This window comes from Pelophylax lessonae (assembly GCF_965119305.1).
Source record: "Pelophylax lessonae genome assembly, chromosome: 4".
Classification (NCBI taxonomy): Eukaryota; Metazoa; Chordata; class Amphibia; order Anura; family Ranidae; genus Pelophylax; species Pelophylax lessonae.
The window spans coordinates 15,842,501-15,863,865 of NC_138771.1; the positions used below are offsets into that span (position 1 = coordinate 15,842,501).

Genomic DNA, 21,365 nt, shown 5'->3' on the forward strand with positions numbered 1-21,365 from the left:
CTCCGGGGGATGAATACAAATGCCCACCACACTTTTCACATATTTATTTGTAAAAAATGTTGAAAACCATTTATCATTTTCCTTCACTTTGTGTCGGTCTATCACATAAAATCTCAATAAAATACATTTACGTTTTTGGTTGTGACATGACAAAATGTGGAAAATTTCAAGGGGTATGAATACTTTTTCAAGGCGCTGTACATACAGCCGATAAAACCATTCAGGTCTATAGGCACCTGCACAAAGCACCAGAGGCTCCTGGTCACCAAAATATGGCAGGAGGAATGTGGTGTGAGTAAGAACTCTTAAGTGCACCTTGAAAATCTAGCTTGTCCTCCATGTCTGGGTGTATGCTGCTTGTCAGACACGGTTCCTAAAGTTAAAGATAATGTCAACCCAACATTTCATATTCTTGATATGTGCCTGCTGTACCATATACTTGTATGAAAAATTATGTATTATATTTATGATTAGGTTGTTTGCAGAACAGGATGATTTTGCATCCTTTTGTGGTGCTTTTCATGTTTTAATTAAGGTAGCTAGCTGTTTCCAGATGTGTGACCCTAATTTGGAACGCATCTGGAATGTGGCGGGCTTCCTGGTGCGTCATATCCGGTTTCATCATCTGATTTTTAGCTTTGGAATGCAATTGGATATGCCGCACTTCCTGGTGCGTCATGTCCAGTTACCAGTATATTTATAGCATGCTCACATCCGACAACCACGCCTCTGAAGACGTCACTGGATGACGAAACGCATAAGTCGGAGCCCTACTTTGGACAAAAGCACGCATTTTTGGCCTTGGATCATTTGATTGTTGTGTACACGCTCTTTTACATCTTCATATTGTAAGTGTTATTTTAATAATAAACTATACATCGGTTTGGAGGTAATGCACCATTTTCGGTTTTCTATCCTGAGGTGTCATTGCTCTGGGTGTGAAGAGAGATGTCCTTTTGGTTCACCGTATTGCCTTTCATACATCAAGTCATATATCTATTTGATCTTCACTGGTTTTGACTTCTCTATAATTTGAGGGTCAACTCCCATCTGGTAGGTAGAATTTTATATATCCATGTGGTGGTTGATGACTCGTTGTCCATCCATCTCACTGGTGTTGGAGGATTCTTTTCTGATTATCTTTCATTATGGACTTTTTTTATGGACTATGATTAACACTCATTTATATTGGCACTGCCTCTTTTTTTATATTGTATGAAAAAGTATCCTGTTTTTTTTGTATTGCTTCCTATGTGTGAAATCCCTGGTATTCTTGCCAGTCGTCCTGCTTTCATATTAAAAACTGACCAAACTAGGCAGGAGAGCACAGCGTGGTCAGTTCTCTGGCCGCGCTGGGAATTCAAACTGCTTTCCTCCAATGATCAGACTTGTGCTGACATGCCTCCCCTGCACAGCCCATCACTGAGAAGTTCAGTGTGCTGCTTCCCCCCCCCCCCCCCCCCGCCACCTGAGAACAGAAGGTATGTGATCACTTATAAAAAGGGAAAACATGTATTTATAAGGTTATTTTTATATCTATACACAAATGTTTTGCCTTGGATTTCTATTTTAAACTGAATTTTTATTTTTTTTTACAAGTTGAGGGTTTACACCCAGAAGTGGAAGCTCATTTGCTTCCTCCTCCCCCCGGTGCCACATTTGGCACCTTTCAGGGGGGAGGGGGGGAACGGGTACCTGTTTTTGACAGGTACCCTTCCCCACTTCTGGGAGACGGCGCCGCCGCTCCGTCCCTCAGAAGTTTGGCCCCCTCCTCCTTACCCCACTGCAGAGCCACTCGCGCATGCACATTAGGGTCCTGCCCATGAAGCCGCAAGGCTTCACTGCCGGGTTCCCTCGCCGGCATTGGAGGAGGCAGCACCCAACAGCTGATGAAACATCTGCTGCGGTGCCGACATCGCTGGACTCCAGGACAGGTAAGTGCCCTAATATTAAAGGTCAGCAGCTACAGTATGGGTAGCTGCTGACTTTTAATTTTTGGAGGGGGAGGGTGTGAGGCTGGAACACCGCTTTAACTCTTGGAAACAAACACTATATATTTAGCTTTAAATTATAAAATTCGAGGTAGAGCTGCTATAGGTGTGAAAACATGCGTACATCTTACCTGTGGATATGGGAAACTTCCAAGAGCCAACTAGAAATAAAAAGGAACAAACAAGGTGTTAGGACAAGACATTGAAAAAGAGAATAAGCTTTTCATAGATTAACCACCTGCTGACAGCTCGCCGAATATATACTGTGGCAGGCTGGCTTGGCTGCGCGAATCGCCGTACCTGTACGGCAGTTTGCGGGAGCGCTCCTGGGGGCCCGCCCCCACTAGGCAGCGGGGATGCTGATCCATGGGACCGGCGGCACCAGTTGTCGCTGGGCACCCACGATCGTTCCCTGCTGAGAGAGGACTGTTGTAAACACAGATGACCATTGTTCTCTCTGAAATGATCACAGAGTGCCTGTGATCCTTCTATATAGGAACACAGGTCTCTGTGTTCGTTTTCACAAGTCCGTCCCTCCCCCATACAGTTAGAAAACACTCCCCTAGGTTCATACTTAACCCTTTGACTAGCCCTGTGTAAACCCCTTCCCTTCCAGTGTCATTATTACAGTGACAGTGCATATTTTTAGCACAGATTACTGTAGTAATGTCAATCAATCTACATACGGAAAAGCCTTTTCAATATTTTTCGGTCTCATTGTTTCTCTATGCCTTCCTCTCTAGGAAACTGCTCATCAATCAGTCTGTGATCACAGACTGCTATTTCTTGCACTGATTTTATATATCCTTTTTGATGGATCTAATTTTGGATAATCACACCTGGTGGGAATTTCACTTTCCAGGCAATGAAATATCTCACTAAAGACTGAAGTGGTGTTAATTCATCTGTTTCGGATCCTGAAGAAGCCCTCATGTTTGGGCGAAACACGTATATACAGAATTACCCAGACCTGCAGTATTTGATTGTGTTTAGTGAGATACATAATTTGGAAACATTTATTGTTCAAGATGCTATTCAATTTTTAATATTTTGATATCAATAAAATTAATTATTTTTTAATATTGTCTATGTGTCAATCTATGCCTGGCACCCTCAAATTTCTCTGTTTCTACCCCTACTTCTCCTGAGGGAGAAAGAGGGGTGGGTTTTCCTTTTCCTTATTGTTACTTTAAGTCCTACCTCCCCCCAACAAGTAATTTATCATAACCTTTAGGGTAGAATTAGAAGTGCATCTAAATCTCCCTTACCTCCGACGCCCAATCTGCATTCGGATTGCACTTCAGAGGCTACTGACAGTTGGTGAAGAAGCGATGCAACGCCTCCCCACCACCTGATTTAACCCCATTTTTGCCAATAAACGCACTTCAAAGGCATGCATTGCACATGGTTGAGGGGCGTTTGTGGCTCTTGCCCATTTGCTAGAGAGTGTAGCGTTCGTTGGTCTTGCCACCAGCTGATCGCTACATATCGGGTAGACTTTTCTGTGGGCACAAAGCATCAGGACCGTGGTATGTAAACACCTCCATCTGCTGCCTATTGCAGCTTAGGGGGGTGGTTATTGGGCAGCCAAACGCAGCACAACCACGCATTTTTGCTGTCCTCCAACCACACGTCTAGACGAAGCCTTAAGCTGGCCATACACTGTTTGAATTTCAGCCAGCTCTTGATGAACAGGTCAACTTTTGCTTAGAGGGTGGCCCTGTCAAACCCTTTCCACCTGACATCCTTCAATTGAAAAAATGAAGGAGCCAGGTGGAAAATTGTTGGAAATAGTGGCTGCATCCAATCAGATTGAGCGCCTGCTTGGGTTTTCTGCCGGTGGCAGCTGTCGGAGTGGAGTAGCCCAGCAGGTAAATTGGTCCATCCGCACTGCATAGAATTCGATATTGTGTGTTTAGCCTGATGGTATGGCCAGCCTTAGTCCAACTCAAAGTGTGCCCAATGTGTCTCTCTCTAGTGTCCACTGCTCATCCAGGAGAGCAGCATGGTATTATCGGCAATTCACAAAAACACATGTGCTCTTATAAAGGTACAAATATGAATGTTTATGTACATAACTGCTAAATGTTCACTTCCATCTAAAGTCTATATGTCCAAACAAAACCTACATATGTAAAGATGATAGATCCACATTTAAATAGGATTAAATATAAAGCTGCTGCACCTACTTCAAAAATCCCATCATCAACTATACTGAACAAAATTATAAACGCAACACTTGTTTTTGCCCCCATTTTTCATGAGCTGAACTCAAAGATTTAAGGAAACCGGGATTCACCCGTGAAGAGAACACCTCTCCTAAGTGCCAGACGCCATGGAATGTGAGCATTTGCCCACTCAAGCCGGTTACGACGATGAACTGCAGTCAGGTGGAGACCCCGACGAGCATGCAGATGAGCTTCCCTGAGCCGGTTTCTGACAGTTTGTGCAGAAATTCTTTGCTTATGCAAACCGATTGTTGCAGCAGCTGTCCGGGAGGCTGGTCTCAGACCATCTCGGAGGTGAAGATGCTGGATGTGGAGGTCTTGGGCTGGTGTGGTTACACGTGGTCTGCGGTTGTGAGGCCGGTTGGATGTACTGCCAAATTCTCTGAAACGCCTTTGGAGACGGCTTATGGTAGAGAAATGAATTGCTATGAGGAAGGCGTAAAGCCGAAACGCGTCAGAATTTGTCATGTTGTCACCGCTATCCATGTTGGAATAAAGAATTTTACTTGGAAGAAGCCTTTTCATGTGCCGGCTTTATTCATATAACATTCCTGCAGTCAGCATGCCAATTGCACGCTCCCTCAAAACTTGCCACATCTGTGGCATTGTGCTGTGTGATAAAACTGCACATTTTAGAGTGGCCTTTTATTGTGGCACACCTGTGCAATAATCATACTGTGTAATCAGCATCTTGATATGCCACACCTGTGAGGTGGATGGATTATCTCCGAAAAAGGAGAAGTGCTCACTAACACAGATTAAGGCCTCTTTCACACGGAGCGGACTGTATTTCGATCCGTTCCGGCACTTTTTTTTTTACAGACATGGATGACACTTGTGTCATCCGGTCCGTATGTCCGCATATCATCCCATCCGTTTGTCTATGGGATTGATGACACCGCTGACATCCGATTTTGCGTCTTTTCCGTTTTTTAAAGAGAAGAAAAATAGGGTTCTGTTCCGTTCCAAAAAACGGAACAGAACTGAAAGGACGCAAATCGTATGGTCATCTGCTGACATCCGCAATCCCATTGACATGCATTATGTCCCTATATCACCCGCAAACGGATGGGATGATATACGGACATACGGAACGCCCGTGTGAAAGAGGCCTAAGACCGATTTGTGAACAATATTTGAGAGAAATCGGCCTTTTGTGTATATTGAAAAAGTCTTAGATCTTTGAGTTCAGCTCATGAAAAATGGGGGCAAAAACAAAAGTTTTGCGTTTATAAATTTGTTCAGTGTATTTAGACATGACATCAATGAAATGCATTTAAACAGTGGCAAATATAGAAGATATATAAAACAATAAATGAAACAACCTTGAGATATTTGTGTAATACTGAATCTATAAAGAACTATTATAACAAGTGTCCTCTTTGCTGTTAATTGTAAATAAAGATTGTAACGGATCTTTGTACCCCAGGTGAGCACATCCGCCGGATCTGTGTCTCCTGTCCTCCAAACGCACCCACAGCCTGCAGAGAAGCCATATCCAGCCCGTAACCCCTCAATCACGAGACAATCCACACAGGTGTTGAGGGTTAGCCATGCAGAGCTTAAAACTCTTTATTACATTCCAAGACAACAGTTTTACATACAGTTAGGGAAACTCCCCTTAGCCTTTCCACAGAAGGGGGGGAAGGGAACCAACCAATGAGAACTGAACATTTGTACATTTGAAGCATGCAGTCTTAATACACACCCCCTGCGGAGAGATGTCTCCAACTCAGACCATTGTCTGCCATGAATCCACACACTTAGACACAGAAACAGGAGGGGGGGGGGGGATGGGTTGTAACATTACATTACATTAACTCAATGCCATGAGTCAGTTGTTCAGAGGATGAATAAAGGGAAAATAAAATGCAATGTCCCAAACTCATAAGAAAATGACACAAAGGGGTTTACAATCCAGGGACAGGGTGATCCGTCACCCATAGTGACGGCTAGTACCGTCACATCTCTTCCCCCCCCCAAAGGTAGACTAATCCAGGTACTAGACCTCCAACTGGTCTGTGCCTGAATTAGTCGGGTAACAAATCCCAAAAAGAGTCAATGTCTGTTTGCCTGGATAATTCGTTGGCGTTGCCGTTTTGCTTCCCAGGGCAGTAGTGGATGGTAAAGTCAAAAGGCTGCAGCGCCAAACTCCAGTATCTTCTGGCCCATAGTCTGTCGGTAGGAGGCTTGCGCACAGTCCCCTCCAAAACACACAGTGACAGTGGGTTCTGTCACAAAGATCATCCAAACGGAATTCTTCTTGATTTCCACCTGTTGTGTTCTTATTAGTTCCTTATGTACTGATTCCCGCCACCATTCACTGTATACGCTCACCCCCAAAGATGGACCTGCCAGATATCAGGTCTAAAAAACATTTTCCCCACCTATGGGGTTGCTATTAATCTCCCACTTGGTCAAGGCTTCACTTGGGACACCTTCCCCTATTACCGCTTTGGAGGCTGTAGGACACTGCACATAACCCCTGATGAAGTTAATAGACCGTGACAACACGTTGAGGAGGCTGTAGGACACTGCACATAACCCCTGATGAAGTTAATAGACCGTGACGACACGTTGAGGAGGCTGTATGACACTGCACATAAATGGGTGTATGGATCTTTAAAAAGGTCACAGTTTCTTTCTGTAATGAACTCACATGACAGGGGGCTTCCTCATAGCCAAGTATGTCTCTATAAAACCATTTATTTCATAAAATTGCACTTACATTATGAATGCTGCTGCTAGACTAAAGCACCTTACCCACTGATCCGCGACTGCTGCACCTCTCTGCCGATCCCTCCACTGACTTCCTCTACCCCGCCATATAAAAAGTCCAAAATACTAACCACAACATACCAGGCCATCCACAACATCAACAACCTCATCTGCAGATATCGCCCAAATGATCCTCTCCACTCCTGCTCTCTTGTCACTTCCTCCCATGCTCGCCTCCAGGACTTCTCTGAGTTTTCCCCATGCTCTGGAACTCCCTACCCCAGTAGGTCTGGTCAGCTCCTACCCGATCTGCTTTTAGGCGATCCCTGAAAACTCACTTATTCAGGGAAGCCTACCCCACCTCCACCTAAGAACTGTACCCGAGTCACCTCCATCAGATCAACCCCCCCCCCCCCGCAGGTATTACCTTTTGTACCACCTACCCCTCCCTTTAACCACTTCTGGACCGGAAGGATTTTCCCCCTTAATGACCAGGCCTCTTTTTGCGATTCGGCAATGCATTACTTTAACTGACAATTGCACGGTTGTGCGACGCTGTACCTAAATAAAATTGATGTCCTTTTTTTCCCACAAATAGAGTTTTATTTTGGTGGTATTTGATCACCTGTGCGATTTTTTTTTTTTTTTTTTGAGCTATAAACAAAAAAAGAGCGACAATTCTGAAAAAAATATATCTTTTTTTCACTTTCTCCTATATAACATTCCCATAAAAAAAAAATATTAAAAATCAAAATGTTTTCATCCTATTAGGCTAATTTGTATTCTGCTACATATGTTTGGTAAAAAAAATCTCAATAAGCGTATTTTGATTGGTTTGCGCAAAAGTTATCGCGTCTACAAACTAGGGGAAAAATTTCTGTCATTTTTTTTTCCTTACTAGTAATGGCGGCGATTAGCGATTTTTAGCGGGACTGCGACATTGCGGCGGACAGATCGGACCCCTAACTGACAAAGCACTGTTACTGTAATAATGACACTGGCAGGGAAGGGGTTAACCCAGGGGCGATCAAATGGTTAAGTGTGAGCCCAGGTGAGTGTTTCCTAACTGTATGGGGGAGGGACTTGTGAAATGAACACAGAGACCTGTGATCCTAAATAGGAGGATCATAGGCACTCTGTGTTAATTTCAGAGAGAACAACCGTCTGCTGTGTTTGAAACAGCCGACATTCCTCCCTCAGCGGGGAGGGATCGCGGGTGCCCAGTGGCAATCGCAGCCGCCGGCCCCGTGGATCAGCATCCCTGCTGCCTAGTGAGGACGGGGGTGTGCATTCAGTGGCGCGCACTCGACCCCAGGAGCGCTCCCGCGAACTGCTGTACAGGTACAGCAGTTCACGCAGCCGAGCCAGTCTGCTGCAGTATATATATGCAGCGGGTAGTTGGCAAATGGTTAAATTGGAAGCTCCATGAGCAAGTAATGTATAGTAATCTCTACATTGTAAAGCACTGCGTAAACTGCTGGCGCTAAATAAATCCTTTATAAGAATAAAAGTACTGGCATGTATTACAAACAGCAGGTTATAGCTGTCAATCCGGCTCCGCCCAACGCGTGTCGTCACAGTCTATTAACTTCATCAGGGGTTATGTGCAGTGTCCTACAGCCTCCAAAGTGGTAATAAGGGAAGGTGTCCAAGTGAAGCCTTGACCAAGTGGGAAATTAATAGCAACCCCTAGGCAGGGAAAGCGTTTTTTAGACCCGATATCTGGCAGGTCCATCTTTGGGGGTGAATGTATATGGTGAATGGTGGTGAGAATCAATACATAAAGAAATAATAAGAACACAACAGATGGAAATCAAGAAGATCTGGATTTGGATAATATTTATTCACAATTAAGAGCAGAGAGGACACTTATTATAATAATTTTTTTGTTTATTCAGTATTGCACAAATATCAGAAGGTTCTTTAATTTATTGTTTTATCTTCTTATTTTCTATATTTGCCACAGTTTCAATGCACTTCACTGATGTCATGTCTAAATAGTTGATGATGGGATTTGAAGTAGGTGCAGCATTATATTTAATCCTATTTACATGCAGGTTTTGGGAACACAATTTTACGGTTTGCAGCCACTTTATAGTATTTTTTATTACTTTATTTCACTAAAACAGACATACACATTTGATTTATTTATTTATATTTTGTTACAAGTACACTGGTTGATAAAAAAAAAAAGTTACAAACATTGGTGGCGCAGGTTTGATACTCCATATAATAGATCCACATTAATTGATAACCTCTGATTTCCGCCAGTTTAGCTTCTTCTTAATTACTAATTTTTTGAAGCTGTAAGTGCTGAGGAATCAGAAATGAGACTATGCAGAGAATCTGGTACAACGCTCTCTAGACACAGCCTACAGACATCACAGAGTATGAAATGTGCTTCAGATTTAATGAAGCCTTTATGGCCTTTCTTAACACTGCCTGTGTGTTAGCGAGGGTCATCCAGCAATCAGCCAGGAGCAGCGGTTTATAACTGGGCAAAGCAAGAGGAGGGAAAAAAGTAATTTGCTTATGAACTGCGCGGAATTTTCTTAATTAACTCTGCTGGTTTAAATGCTTGAAGCTGAACAGCCACAGACCCGGATGGTGGATGGGGAAGCTTTGAAGAGGTTAGCGGTTCACACCGCAGACAAAACGAAGCCGCGTAGAATAGTTGGGTTAGCTGGTATGTGTCTATGAAGGCCGTTGATGTGATATCAAGGAACCTTGCTTTGTGTATAATACAAATGAACATCGTGTTCTTCAGGCAAAGCCGAGCCCTTGGGAAGCTAGGGGGTTAACCACGACACATGCAGGGCAGGTAACTCAAATGGGCCCTGAAACAGTTCACTGGGTGAGCGATTGCAGGGGGCAGGAGTACAGAAACTGTGAATGAGGGCGAGAGACCAAGTGAAGGAATTACAAATGAATGTAATCTGATGTGTACAAGCTGCAAACCGCAGAGAGCGTCTGGGGGTTTAGAACAATAGCATGAGACGAGAGGGGGCTCGGAAGCTCTATGTTTAATGTATAGCATTATTAGCTGGCAGCGAGCAGAGGCTGTGACCCCTGCAGAGGGCCACCATAATCAGACTGATGAAGGAAACACTGCCCTGACCTGTAGCAGTGGCATAGCCTGCGACAAGTGACAACAGGTCAGGACAGGATGTAGGACACAGCGCAGGCAAAGAATGAATCAAAATCATCAATTTGTAGCCTTACTGAGATGGTATGACATAGAAAGTGGGTCAAAAATGGCGGGCGAGTACTCAAAGGGTGCAGGACACGATGTGGTGGAGACTAGATAGACCAGCCTTTCATGACCTTTTCAACCGTTGAATTAACTTTCCGGTCCCAGGGAACCCATGCTAAAAATTACTATATCTACAACTCAAGATACATTAGTGTGATGGTCAGTGGGAAGAATGCTCCTTACACTTGAGGTCATTGGGAAGAATTACCCCCTTACAGAAAGCTAGAAAGAGCAATGGTGTCAGTGGGAACGTATCTGAGAGGCAGAAATTGCTCAAGGAATCCATAGCAACCTCTGGAGGACCTCTAGGGTTCCATGAAACCCTGGCTGAGGAACCCTGGACTCGGGGGACCCCTGCTAAAACCAACTGATCAGGGGTCAATGGGAAGAAGGCCCCCCTTTCAGGTAGCTAAAAAGATCAATGGTGTTATGCCCCTGGTGTTGGCCCTGGAACAAATGGGATGTCAATTAGGCACAAATCAAAGAACCCCTAGCAACCTCTGGAGGAACCCTGGATGAGAAACCCTGGGACAAAGGGACAGAAAAGTCCAATAATATGACAATTTCCAGTTATTATAGAAACAATTCACACATTTAAAATCTGATAAAGGACGCTGACGAAGGAGGCATGGCCCTGCCTCCGAAACGCTAGAAAGAGCAATGGTGTCAGTGGGAACTTATCTGAGAGGCAGAAATTGCTCAAGCAATCCCTAGCAAACTCTGGAGGACCTCTAGGGTTCCATGAAACCCTGGCTGAGGAACCCTGGACTCGGGGGACCCCTGCTAAAACCAATTGATCAGGAATCAATGGGAAGAAGGCCCCCCTTTCAAGTAGCTAAAACGATCAATGGTGTTATGCCACTGGTGTTGGCCCTGGAACAAATGGGATGTCAATTAGCCACAAATCAAAGAACCTCCAGCAACCTCTGGAGGAACCCTAGGGTTCCATGGAACCCTGGATGAGAAACCCTGAGTCAAAGGGACAGAAAAGTCCAGTAATGTGACAATTTTCAGTTAATATAGAAACAATTCACACATTTAAAATCTGATAAAGGACACTGACGAAGGAGGCATGGCCCTGCCTCTGAAACGCGTTCCTATTAACCAGCTCACTTCCTACTGACCAGCTAATTTCCAGACCACATTGCTTCCAGACAGCTCCCATCATCGGGGGGAATCCCTGGCATCTTCCTGGTTCTCTACATCTCCATCCATGGAGGATCCTGCTTCATGGCTTCATCTTACAACGCAATCCACAACTTAGCCCCCAGCTACATCACTAGCCTAGTCTCAAAACACCAACCGAATCGCTCTCTTCGTTCCTCTCAAGACCTCCTGCTCTCTAGCTCCCTCATCACCTCCTCCCATGCTCGCCTCCAGGACTTTACCAGAGCCTCACCAATCCTATGGAACTCCTTACCCTTATCTGTCCGATTATCTCCTACTCTATTAGCTTTTAGACGATCTCTGAAAACCCTTCTCTTCAGAGAAGCCTATCCTACCCACACCTGACAACTCTACCTCCATTTTCTCTATCAACCCATCCCCCACGGTTATTGCCTTTTGCTTCACTTGACCCCCCTTCTAGATTGTAAGCTCTAATGAGCAGGGCCCTCTAAATCCTCCTGTATTGAATTTTATTGTAACTGCATTGTCTTCCCTCATATTGTAAAGCGCTGCGCAAACTGTCGGCGCTATATAAATCCTGTATAATATAATAATGGTGACCACACCACAGACCTGGATTCCTAGAGTGGACTCAGTTGTACACCTTACATGCCTGTCATTCTGGATATTTTGTGAGTGCTTTACCCTATGTCTTATATTAGTTCCTTACTTAACCGGTTGCCGACCGCCGCACGACTATATACTGCGGCGGTCAGCCCCGGCCAGGCAGAGTGGCGTACCGGTACGTCACTCGCCTGTCACTTCCTTGTGAGCCAATAGCGCGGCTCGTTCACAGGGAAGTAAGTGCGTGTGACCGGCGGACCCGATGTCCGCCGGTCACTCGCCGATCGTCGGTACAGAGGGAGAAAGTCAGGCGGCTGATGTAAACAAGCCGCCTGTCATTCTCCCCTGTGTAGAAACAGTGATCAGACGGTTCTACTATGTAGAACAGTTGATCACTGTTCCTACACTAGTAGCCACAGCCAATCACAGTAAAAAGCACGCCCCTAGGGACACACTTAACCCCTCCCTCCCCAATAAAGTTAACTCCTTCACTGCCAGTGTCATTTTGCAGTAACAGAGCATATGTATAGCACTGATTACTGCAGTAATGGCAGATCGCCGCCATTACGCATTAAAAAAAAAAAAACACCAAAAATGACAGAAATCTTTCCCTTAGTTAGTAAACGCAATAACTTTTGCGCAAACCAATCAAAATACGCTTTTTGCGATTTTATTTACCAAACATATGTAGCAGAAAAAAAATTGGCCAAAAATGTTAAAAAATTTTGACTTTTACATTTTTTTGGGGGGAATTTCATATAAAAAAATGTGAAAAATATTGTTATTTTTGCAAAATTTACGCTTTTTTTGTTTATAGCGCAAAAAGTAAAAATTGCACAGGTGATCAAATACCACCAAAAGAAAGCTCTGTTTGTGGGAAAAAAAGGACGTCAAATTCGTTTAGGTACAGCGTCGCACGACCGCGCAATTGTCCGTTAAAGTCACGCAGTAAAAAAATCTCAAAAAACCCCCTGGTCAGGAAGGGGGTAAAATCTTCCGGGGCTTAAGTGGTTAATAAACATTACAGCACTACTGGCGATTCTGGTGCCTCTCTCTCCCCCCAACCCCCTCTTGTTGCTACAGTGGTTGGGTTCCCCAGCCCACCATAGAGGCTGCCTCACCCCCTCATTACAGTGTTGGCCAGAGACTGTTTGAACTTCTCCATCCACCAGTCCATCTCTTCTCTGGGACGATTCCCTTTCAGTTCTACCCTCTTTTAATAGAACTTTCTTCTCTGTGTTCACAGTACCCGTTACTGAATGTGTACACATTGGCACCATTGCCCAGATTGGCACATAGTTCAACTGTTACCGGTCATGATTGTAGCTGGTATTTTCCCAAGTGCCTACTCAGGCCAGAGGATGAAAAATATACCTTAGACTGGGTTCTAGCAGATGAACTGCTTGGTTGATTTCACACATACTCTTACTATTTGCTCAAAGAAAAAATCAATGTGGATTAAAACAGAACTTCATTGTATCTGAGCACCAAAAACTGAAAACGCTTTTTGATTAATTTTTAATGCTCAAAGCAAACTCATCCCCCCCGCTACCCCCCACCCACCCATGTCTCCATACTTTATTTTGTTAAGAAATCACTTTGAAAAAACACCCCCTAGTATTTCTAGCTGTGGCCATCTTGAGTAAGGGCAAATGATTGATGTAGCATTTACTACCAGGAATCCACCTGCCCTTAGCTCAGTCATGCAGGCAAGAGGGTGTGCCTAGCTGAGAAAGCCCACCCTCCCCTCCTGAAGACTCCTGGGATGTATGATTACATTTTGCCTAGGGCAGAAACCAGGGAGCAACTTAAAGCGGAGTTCCACCCTGGAATTTTTTTTTTTTTTAAATACCCCCGGGACAGTCAGGGCTAGTGCATTCCACAATGGATAGCCTCTGATCTGTCCCGGGTTGCACTTACCTGTTAGGACAAATACTTACCTTGAAAACGTCTTGTCCAGCGCTGCCATCTCAGATGTGGGCAGCTTGAAGCCAGCGCGTCCTCTTCTGCGTCCTCTTCCGCCTTCTTCGGTCCCACGATGCCCTGCGCCGGCCCCGCCGTCACTTCCGGGGCACGCGCGTCATCCCTCCACAGCTTCTGGGCATGCCCAGAAGCTGTTTAGAAGGGAATGACGCGCGCGCCCCCGGAACTGACGTCGGGGCCGGTGCAGGCGCAATGATTCCTGGGAGCGATGACGTTCAGCTCCCAGGAATCATTGCAGAGCCAGGAAGTGACGACGGGCCGCGGCCGAGGAAGGAGGAAGAAGGAAGTAAGGTAAATATATTTTCTTCGCTACGAGGTAAGTAAAAAAAAAAAAAATATGCGATTATCCATTTCTTTTTCAGGTGACCCGGAGCGAGAAGATGGAGGTAAGTATAAAATTAGGGTGGAACTCCACTTTAAGAAATCACTTTGAAAAAACAGCCCCTAGTATTTATAGCTGTGGCCATCTTGAGTAAGGGCAAATGATTGATGTAGCATTTACTACCAGGAATCCACCTGCCCTTAGCTCAGTCATGCAGGCAAGAGGGTGTGCCTAGCTGAGAAAGCCCACCCTCCCCTCCTGAAGACTCCTGGGATGTATGATTACATTTTGCCTAGGGCAGAAACCAGGGAGCAACTTAAGAAATGTAAGAAAAATGTATAACCTTGTACTCACTTGACCAAATGCATTTACTCTCCCTCCCCGTGTACCCACATGGGCCCCCACCTCCCCGTGTACCCACATGGGCCCCCACCTCCCCGTGTACCCACATGGGCCCCCACTGGTGGCTCGGGACTCTCTCCGGGCACCTACTACTTCCACTGCTACCATCTCTATACCTCGACCCCTCCTGTTTCCCCCGGTTTCCTCCTTGCCCCCTCCTCCCTCCAAGTTGCCTCTGGCACTCCTGAGCTAGTTTTGCTCTTTTACTGTGGCTAGATTTCCTTCCCTAGTTTTACTCATGTCTACCGGCAAGGGTTGTGTCCTGGACCACTCCTATACCTTTTGCTCGATATCTGGGCACGTTCAGCAAGGTACCAGGACCACCCTCTCTTTCAACTCAAACTGTTACTTATTACATGATTGTTATGTTCTTCCTTAGTATTTCCACTGTGACTTGTTTTGATATGGTATGTATTTTTCCTTTATACTGGCATTTTGCTGTACCCTGTTTATTTTGGCTTCAATAAAATTGTTTGAAAAGAAGAAAAACGTATAAAGTAGGGATCAACCGATTATCGGCAAAGCCGATATGCACTTTCCCCCGATATATCGGAATTGGCCCCGGAGGTGACCGATATTGCCAATAATTCGGGAAAGTGCTGTACCGGAGTGATGCCAGCAGCTAGAGGCATCACCCCGGTACCGGCGTCCATAGCCAACGGTCGAATGTCTTGTAATGACAACCGATGCGGCTGAGAAGTCGCTCAGCTGTCATTACAAGGAGCGGGAGGGGACGTTCCCACACCCCCTCCTGGCGCCTTCCGCGGCTTCCACCAGGAGACCCGGGCTTCCTACCTGCACAGCCGCATTCGGCTCTGATCGGGTCTCCATGCAAAAACCCGGAAGTGATGTCATGACGTCACTTCCAGGTACTCGGCGCCAGATTAAAAAAAATGACAGCAATCAAAACAGCCAAACTTGGCATGTTGAATGCTTTTAAGTGCAGAGGAGGGGTTTGGGGTCTTTTAGACCCCCAGATCCCTCCACAAGAGTACCCGTGAAGTAAAAAAAAATAAAAAAATATATATTTTTTTAAATGTACGAAAAAATACAGATATGCGATAACCAAAATATCAGTATCGATATAGGCAATGAAAAAACAATATCGGTCTATCACTAGTATAAAGTAAATATAATATACCTTCCTATGGATTCACTAATGCAAGCAGCATAACGATTAAAATTAATTAATTTTGAATGAGACAGATTAGTTCCCCTTTTTCATGTCATTTGTAAGGGGACGAGAGGGAGAACAAATGTGGAAGCTTTGATTTGTAATGCGCTCATGCAATGTGCACCCCCCCCCCCCCCCCCCGTCTCATACCGTCTCCTGCCACCTGTATGCAGTCTCTGACAGCTTACAGTCACAGAATAGTACATGGGGCCCTTTGATGTCGGGGGCCATACTTGAGGCCTTCTATTTTAAGAATATGACCTCCACTTTTGCACGACTGTCCTAGTATCTAAACAATTTAGAAAGTCTACAACTGTGTGTGCAGAAGAAAAAAAAACTAAGCCAAAAGAAAACGTTTTTAACCACTCGCCGACCGCCTGCGGCAGGCTGGCTTGACTGCGCCAATCGCCATACCCATACATCTCTCTTCGGGAGCGAGCATATGGGGCACGCACGCACCGAAATTCGTAACAGGGGAAGCTGATCTGCGGGGCCGGCGGCCGTGATTGCCGCCCGACACCCACAATCACTCCCTGGGAAGACAGAACGGTGGTCTGCCATTGTAAACACAGCTGACCGTTGTTCTGTCAGTTATCATCACAGGGCTCCTGTGTTCCTCCTATTTAGTCCCTGTGTTGATTCCATAAGCCCATCCCCCTCACAGTTAGAAAACACCCCCTAGTCTCACATTTAACCCTTCGATCGCCCCTGGGTTAAATCCTTCCCTGCCAGTGTCATTATTACAGTAACAGTGCATATATTTAGCACTGATTACTGTAGTAATGTCACTGGTCCCCCCAAAAGTGGCAAAAATGTCAGTTAGGGGTTCGATCTGTCCACCGCAATGTTGCAGTCCCGCTAAAAATCGCAGATTGCCGCCATTACTAGTAAAAAATAAATACATAAAAATTACATAAATCTTTCCCCTAGTTTGTAGACGCGATAATTTTTGCGCAAAACCAACCAAAATGCACTTATTGGGATTTTTTTTTTACCAAAAATATGTAGCAGAATACAAATTGGCCTAAAATTATAAAAAAAATGTGATTTCAAAATTATTTTTGGGGAATGTTATATAGTAGAAAGTGAAAAAAATGAATTTTTGTAAAATCTTACCTGTTAATTCCTTTCTCTGAGTCCTCCGACAATCGCCGCCATCTTCATATTCGTCACAATGGGGTATTAGACTTTGCTCCGTAGGAGTAGCTAGGCAACAGAATATGTCAATATTAAAGCTTTTAACATATCCCCACCCCAGGGGGTGGTCCCCTCAGTCTATACCCTCCTGCTTCCTGTTTCATACTTCAGTTTCAGTGGAATAGCAGTAGAGTACCTAAACCCCAAAAGAGGGGCGGGGGCGGCGACTGTCGGAGGACTCAGAGAAAGGAATTTTACAGGTAAGATTTTACAAAAATTCAGTTTTCTCTTACATCCTCCGACAGTCGCCGCCATCTTCATATTCGTCACAATGGGGACGTCCCAAAGCAGTGCAAACATGAGGGGAGGGAAACGCAGCCGCGCCTAAAGGCAACGCAGTCTCCACATCAAAGAAAGTAACCTTACCAAAGGAAGGAAACCAGCTGGGCAACATGAGAAAAAACTTGCTCAACGGGAGCAATAACCCAGGAAAAAAACAAAAACCCAGGGATAAAAAGAAATCCCAAACAGCCCAAAGGTCCAAAACAAGGGACCCTAAGGAACCGCCGCACTAAGAACCTTGCGGCCAAAAGAAGCATCTGCCGATGCTTGAAACTCCACTCTGTAGAATAGAGTGAAGGTGTGCACGGTCGACCAAATCGCCGCCCTACACACCTGGGCCACAGAAGCCCCATGACGACAGGCCCAAGATGTACTCAGAGATCTGGCAGAGTGCGCCTTCACAGGCATAGGGGAAACTTTTCCCTGCAAAGCATAGGCCTGTTCAATGGCCTGTCGGAACCAATTGGCGATGGCAGAAGCCGACGCCGCTACGCCCTTCCGAGGACCCCCGGAAGGACAAACAAAAAATCCGACTTGCGAAACGATTCAGACGATTTTAGGTAAACCCTAATCGCCCGAACAACATCCAAGGAGTGCAACTCCACCTCCTTCGGATATTTAGACTTCGCGCAAGGCGAAGGCAAGACAATGTCCTCATTGAGGTGAAATTCCGAAACCCTCTTCGGAAAAAAAAGAAGGGTTAGGTCGCAAGACCACCTTATCTAAGTGAAGGACCAGATACGGAGACTTGCAGGACAAGCTGCCAGCTCCGACACACTGCGAGCCGAAGTGATCGCCACCAAAAAAGTTGACCTTCATGGACAACGAGATCTACCTGATCCGTTCAAAAGGACCATGGTGTAACACGGACAGAACAAGATTCCAGTCCCAAGGAGGCAGAGGCACCCTCCTAGGAGGGACCAGATGCCCCTGAACAAAAATGCCAACCAAGGAGTTAGATGCCATAGGACGTTGAAAGATAACGGCCATCGCAGACACCTGACCCTTGATCGTAGCCAGCGCCAAACGCTGGCAACACCCTTTCGAAGGAAGGACAACACCCTAGACACCGATTACGGGCGAGGTGAAAACCCCCTGGACTCACACCAGGCAAAATAGGCCTTCCAAGTACGGTAATAGACCTTCCCCGAGGAAAATTTCCTCGCGTCGATCAAAGTGTGAATGACCTCAGGGGAGAGACCCCTATCCCTCAGGGCCTCGGTCACAACAGCCAGGCCGACAAAGCCAGCGACTGTAAAGCAGGATGGAATATCCGCCCTGGAGACCGGAGATCTTCTCGAAGAGGCAGACGTGGCGTCGACCGCCAAATGCACGAGGTCTGCGTACCAGGACCGGCGAGGCCAGTCCGGTGTCACAAAAAACACTGTGTTCTGGTTCCGAGTTCAACCTGCGAAGGAACCTGGACAGCCATTGAAACGGTGAAAACGCATACAGCAGTCGGTACTGATGCCACGGAGCTACCAACGCGTCTGACGCGTCTGCCCGAGGATCGCGCGGCCTTGCCACGAAGCCTTTTCACCTTGCTGTTTAGACGAGACGCGAACAGGTCTACCTCCGGAAGACCCCACTTCGCGCACCACATCTGGAAGACATCCGGGTGGAAGGACCATTCCCCCTGGTCCGGGGACTGTCGGCTTCAGATAATCCGCCTGCCAGTTCTCCACCCCCGGAATGTGAACCGCCGATATCGCCGGGACGCGTGTCTCGGCCCAAGACAGAATGTCAGCCACTTCCCGAGCCGCTCGGGCTCTCTTGGTGCCCCCTTGGCGATTGACGTAAGCCACCGCCGTGGCATCGTCCGTCTGCACCCGAACCAGACAGCCCTGCAGCCCTTTCGGCCAACTGTGAAGGCAGAGATTCACCGCACGCAATTCCAGAATGTTGATCGGAAGGGAGGAAACCTCCTCCGACCAAGTTCCCTGGGCGGACAGAACGCCCAGAACACCACCCCAGCCCGACAGGCTGGCATCCGAGGTGACCACCGTCCATGAGAGAGGACGAAAAGACTTGCCCCCCGACACCGCCGGGGACTGGAGCCACCACAGAACATCCCTTCTGGTGCGATGGCCCAATGAAATCTGGAGATCCAGAGATTGCGGTCGCCCGTCCCACCTGGACAGGATCTCCGCTTGGAGACCCCGCGTGTGAAACTGGGCGAAGGGAATCGCCTCGAAAGCCGAGACCATCAATCCCAGACATCTCAAGCGCGTCCGGAGTGACGAGCACGGAACGTCCCTAAGGGACCTGACTTCTTCCTGAAGAGTCCTGAGTTTGTCGTCTGGTAGGAAGATCTTCGCCCGGACCGAGTCCAGAATCATTCCCAGGTAGGGAAGACGAATCGACGGACACAGCGTCGACTATGGAAAATCATCGTCCAACCAAACTCCTGTAGAGTCAGCATCGTGATGGATAGGTCCTCCTCCAGACCCTGGCTGGTCGCAGACCGAACCAGAATATGTTCCAGATACCCCAGGACAGGGATGCCCTGGGCTCTCAACAAACCAGAAACCGGTGCAAGCACCTTGGCGAAAAACCGTGGAGCCGAAGCGAGACCAAAAGGTAACGCCACGAATTGGTAGTGATCCTCCGCAATGGCGAATCGAAGGTACCTCTGGTGACCCTCGAAAAACGGGATGTGAAGGCACGCATCCTACAAGTCGATGGAAGCCATGAATTCTCCCGGAACCAGGGCAGCCACCACCGACCGCAGGGATTCAATGCGGAACTAGCGAACCCGCACAAAGCGGGTCAGAGCCTGTAAGTCCAGAATTGGACGTACCCTGCCCTCCTTCCTGGGCACCGTGAACAGATTGGAAGAGAAACCCCCGAAATCTGTCCCGATGAGGCACCGGAACCTCCTGAGGGAAAAAATCTGCTCTCCGGCCGAGAGAGAAAACTCGATCTTGTAGCCAGAACGAACGATTTCCTGAACCCACCTGTCCCGAACACGGGCCAACCGGGGTTGAAGAAAAACCGAGCAAGCGTCCCCCCACCCCAGAACTGGGTGAGGGCGCCCCTGCAGGCCGCATTGCTATGGGCAGCGGGTCCGGACTGGCTGGACTTCTGGTAACCTGACCACGGCTTCTTTTGAGAGCCTTGACCTTTGAACGGCTTGCCCTTATAGTGCGTCCGAAAGGCACGAAAGGACCCCCGAGTGGGCCTAAAAGAAGCATGCTTCTTACCATGAGCAACCTTAGCCTTGCGGGATTGGGGCAAGAGCGTGCTCTTACCACCCGTGATCCCCTTTATCAGTGTATCCAAGGATTCTCCAAAAAAAGCGAGATCCATCATAGGACAGATTGGCTAAGGTCTTGCGCGAAGATTGGTCCACAGACCAACACTGCAACCAAACCAGGCGGCGAGACAATACCGCCACACTGTGAACACGTGCAGCCAATGGTACTATATCCAAGTCCGCATTACACAAATACATGACACCCTGATGGATTTGATCCAATATATTCAATGTCGCCGGTGAGGCTGAATCAGCCACCAGGACGCGCCTGAGTACCTGCGTCCAATTCGCGACAGCCTGTGCTGTCATAAGCGAAGCAAATAGAGCCTTTAGCATAGAACCCGTAATAGAGTAAGTATGACGGGCAAGAGACTCCAGCCTCCTGTCCGTAGCATCCCGGAACACCAGGGTGTCCTCTGCAGGAATCGCAGTGGACTTATTCAAAATCGCGACCGCGTGATCCACCGGAGGTGGCACACACCACCGCTCACCAGTAGCGGGCGTGAAAGGATACTTGGTACAGCAAAGGGCTCGTGTATATTGCGCCATTGTTCCTTAACAGCGCGCAGAAAAACATCAGTGCAAGGAAAGACCTGCGATGTAATGCGTCTTCTCTGCGACCCATAAGCTGCCAGGGCAGCAGGAGGACATGGTTCATCCTGCAAACGCAGTGTTTGCTTGATAAAAGCAATCAATTCATCCATGAGTGCAAGCTCTTCAGGCGAGCCAGGGGGAGAATTATCCACCCCTTCTACCTCAGCCTCCACCTCGGACCCCCAAGATCCAGGGAGGAACGGGACCCCGATAAGGAGACCCCAGCTATAGCAG

General features: G+C 46.9%; 1 protein-coding gene and 1 long non-coding RNA gene across 2 annotated transcripts in view; one reads left to right on the plus strand and one right to left on the minus strand.

Annotated features, from left to right (window-relative positions):
• Positions 1-21,365, plus strand: part of LOC309552212 — a 603,675-nt gene that overhangs the window by 168,137 nt on the left and 414,173 nt on the right. The window lies entirely within an intron of this gene.
• The window catches only part of MAP2K5 (mitogen-activated protein kinase kinase 5), a 308,258-nt gene that overhangs the window by 55,226 nt on the left and 231,667 nt on the right, over positions 1-21,365 (minus strand). The window contains exon 17 of the mRNA XM_082253022.1: positions 2,123-2,152. Within this exon, the coding sequence (XP_082109148.1) occupies positions 2,123-2,152 (30 nt within the window). The remainder of the gene's footprint in view (positions 1-2,122; positions 2,153-21,365) is intronic.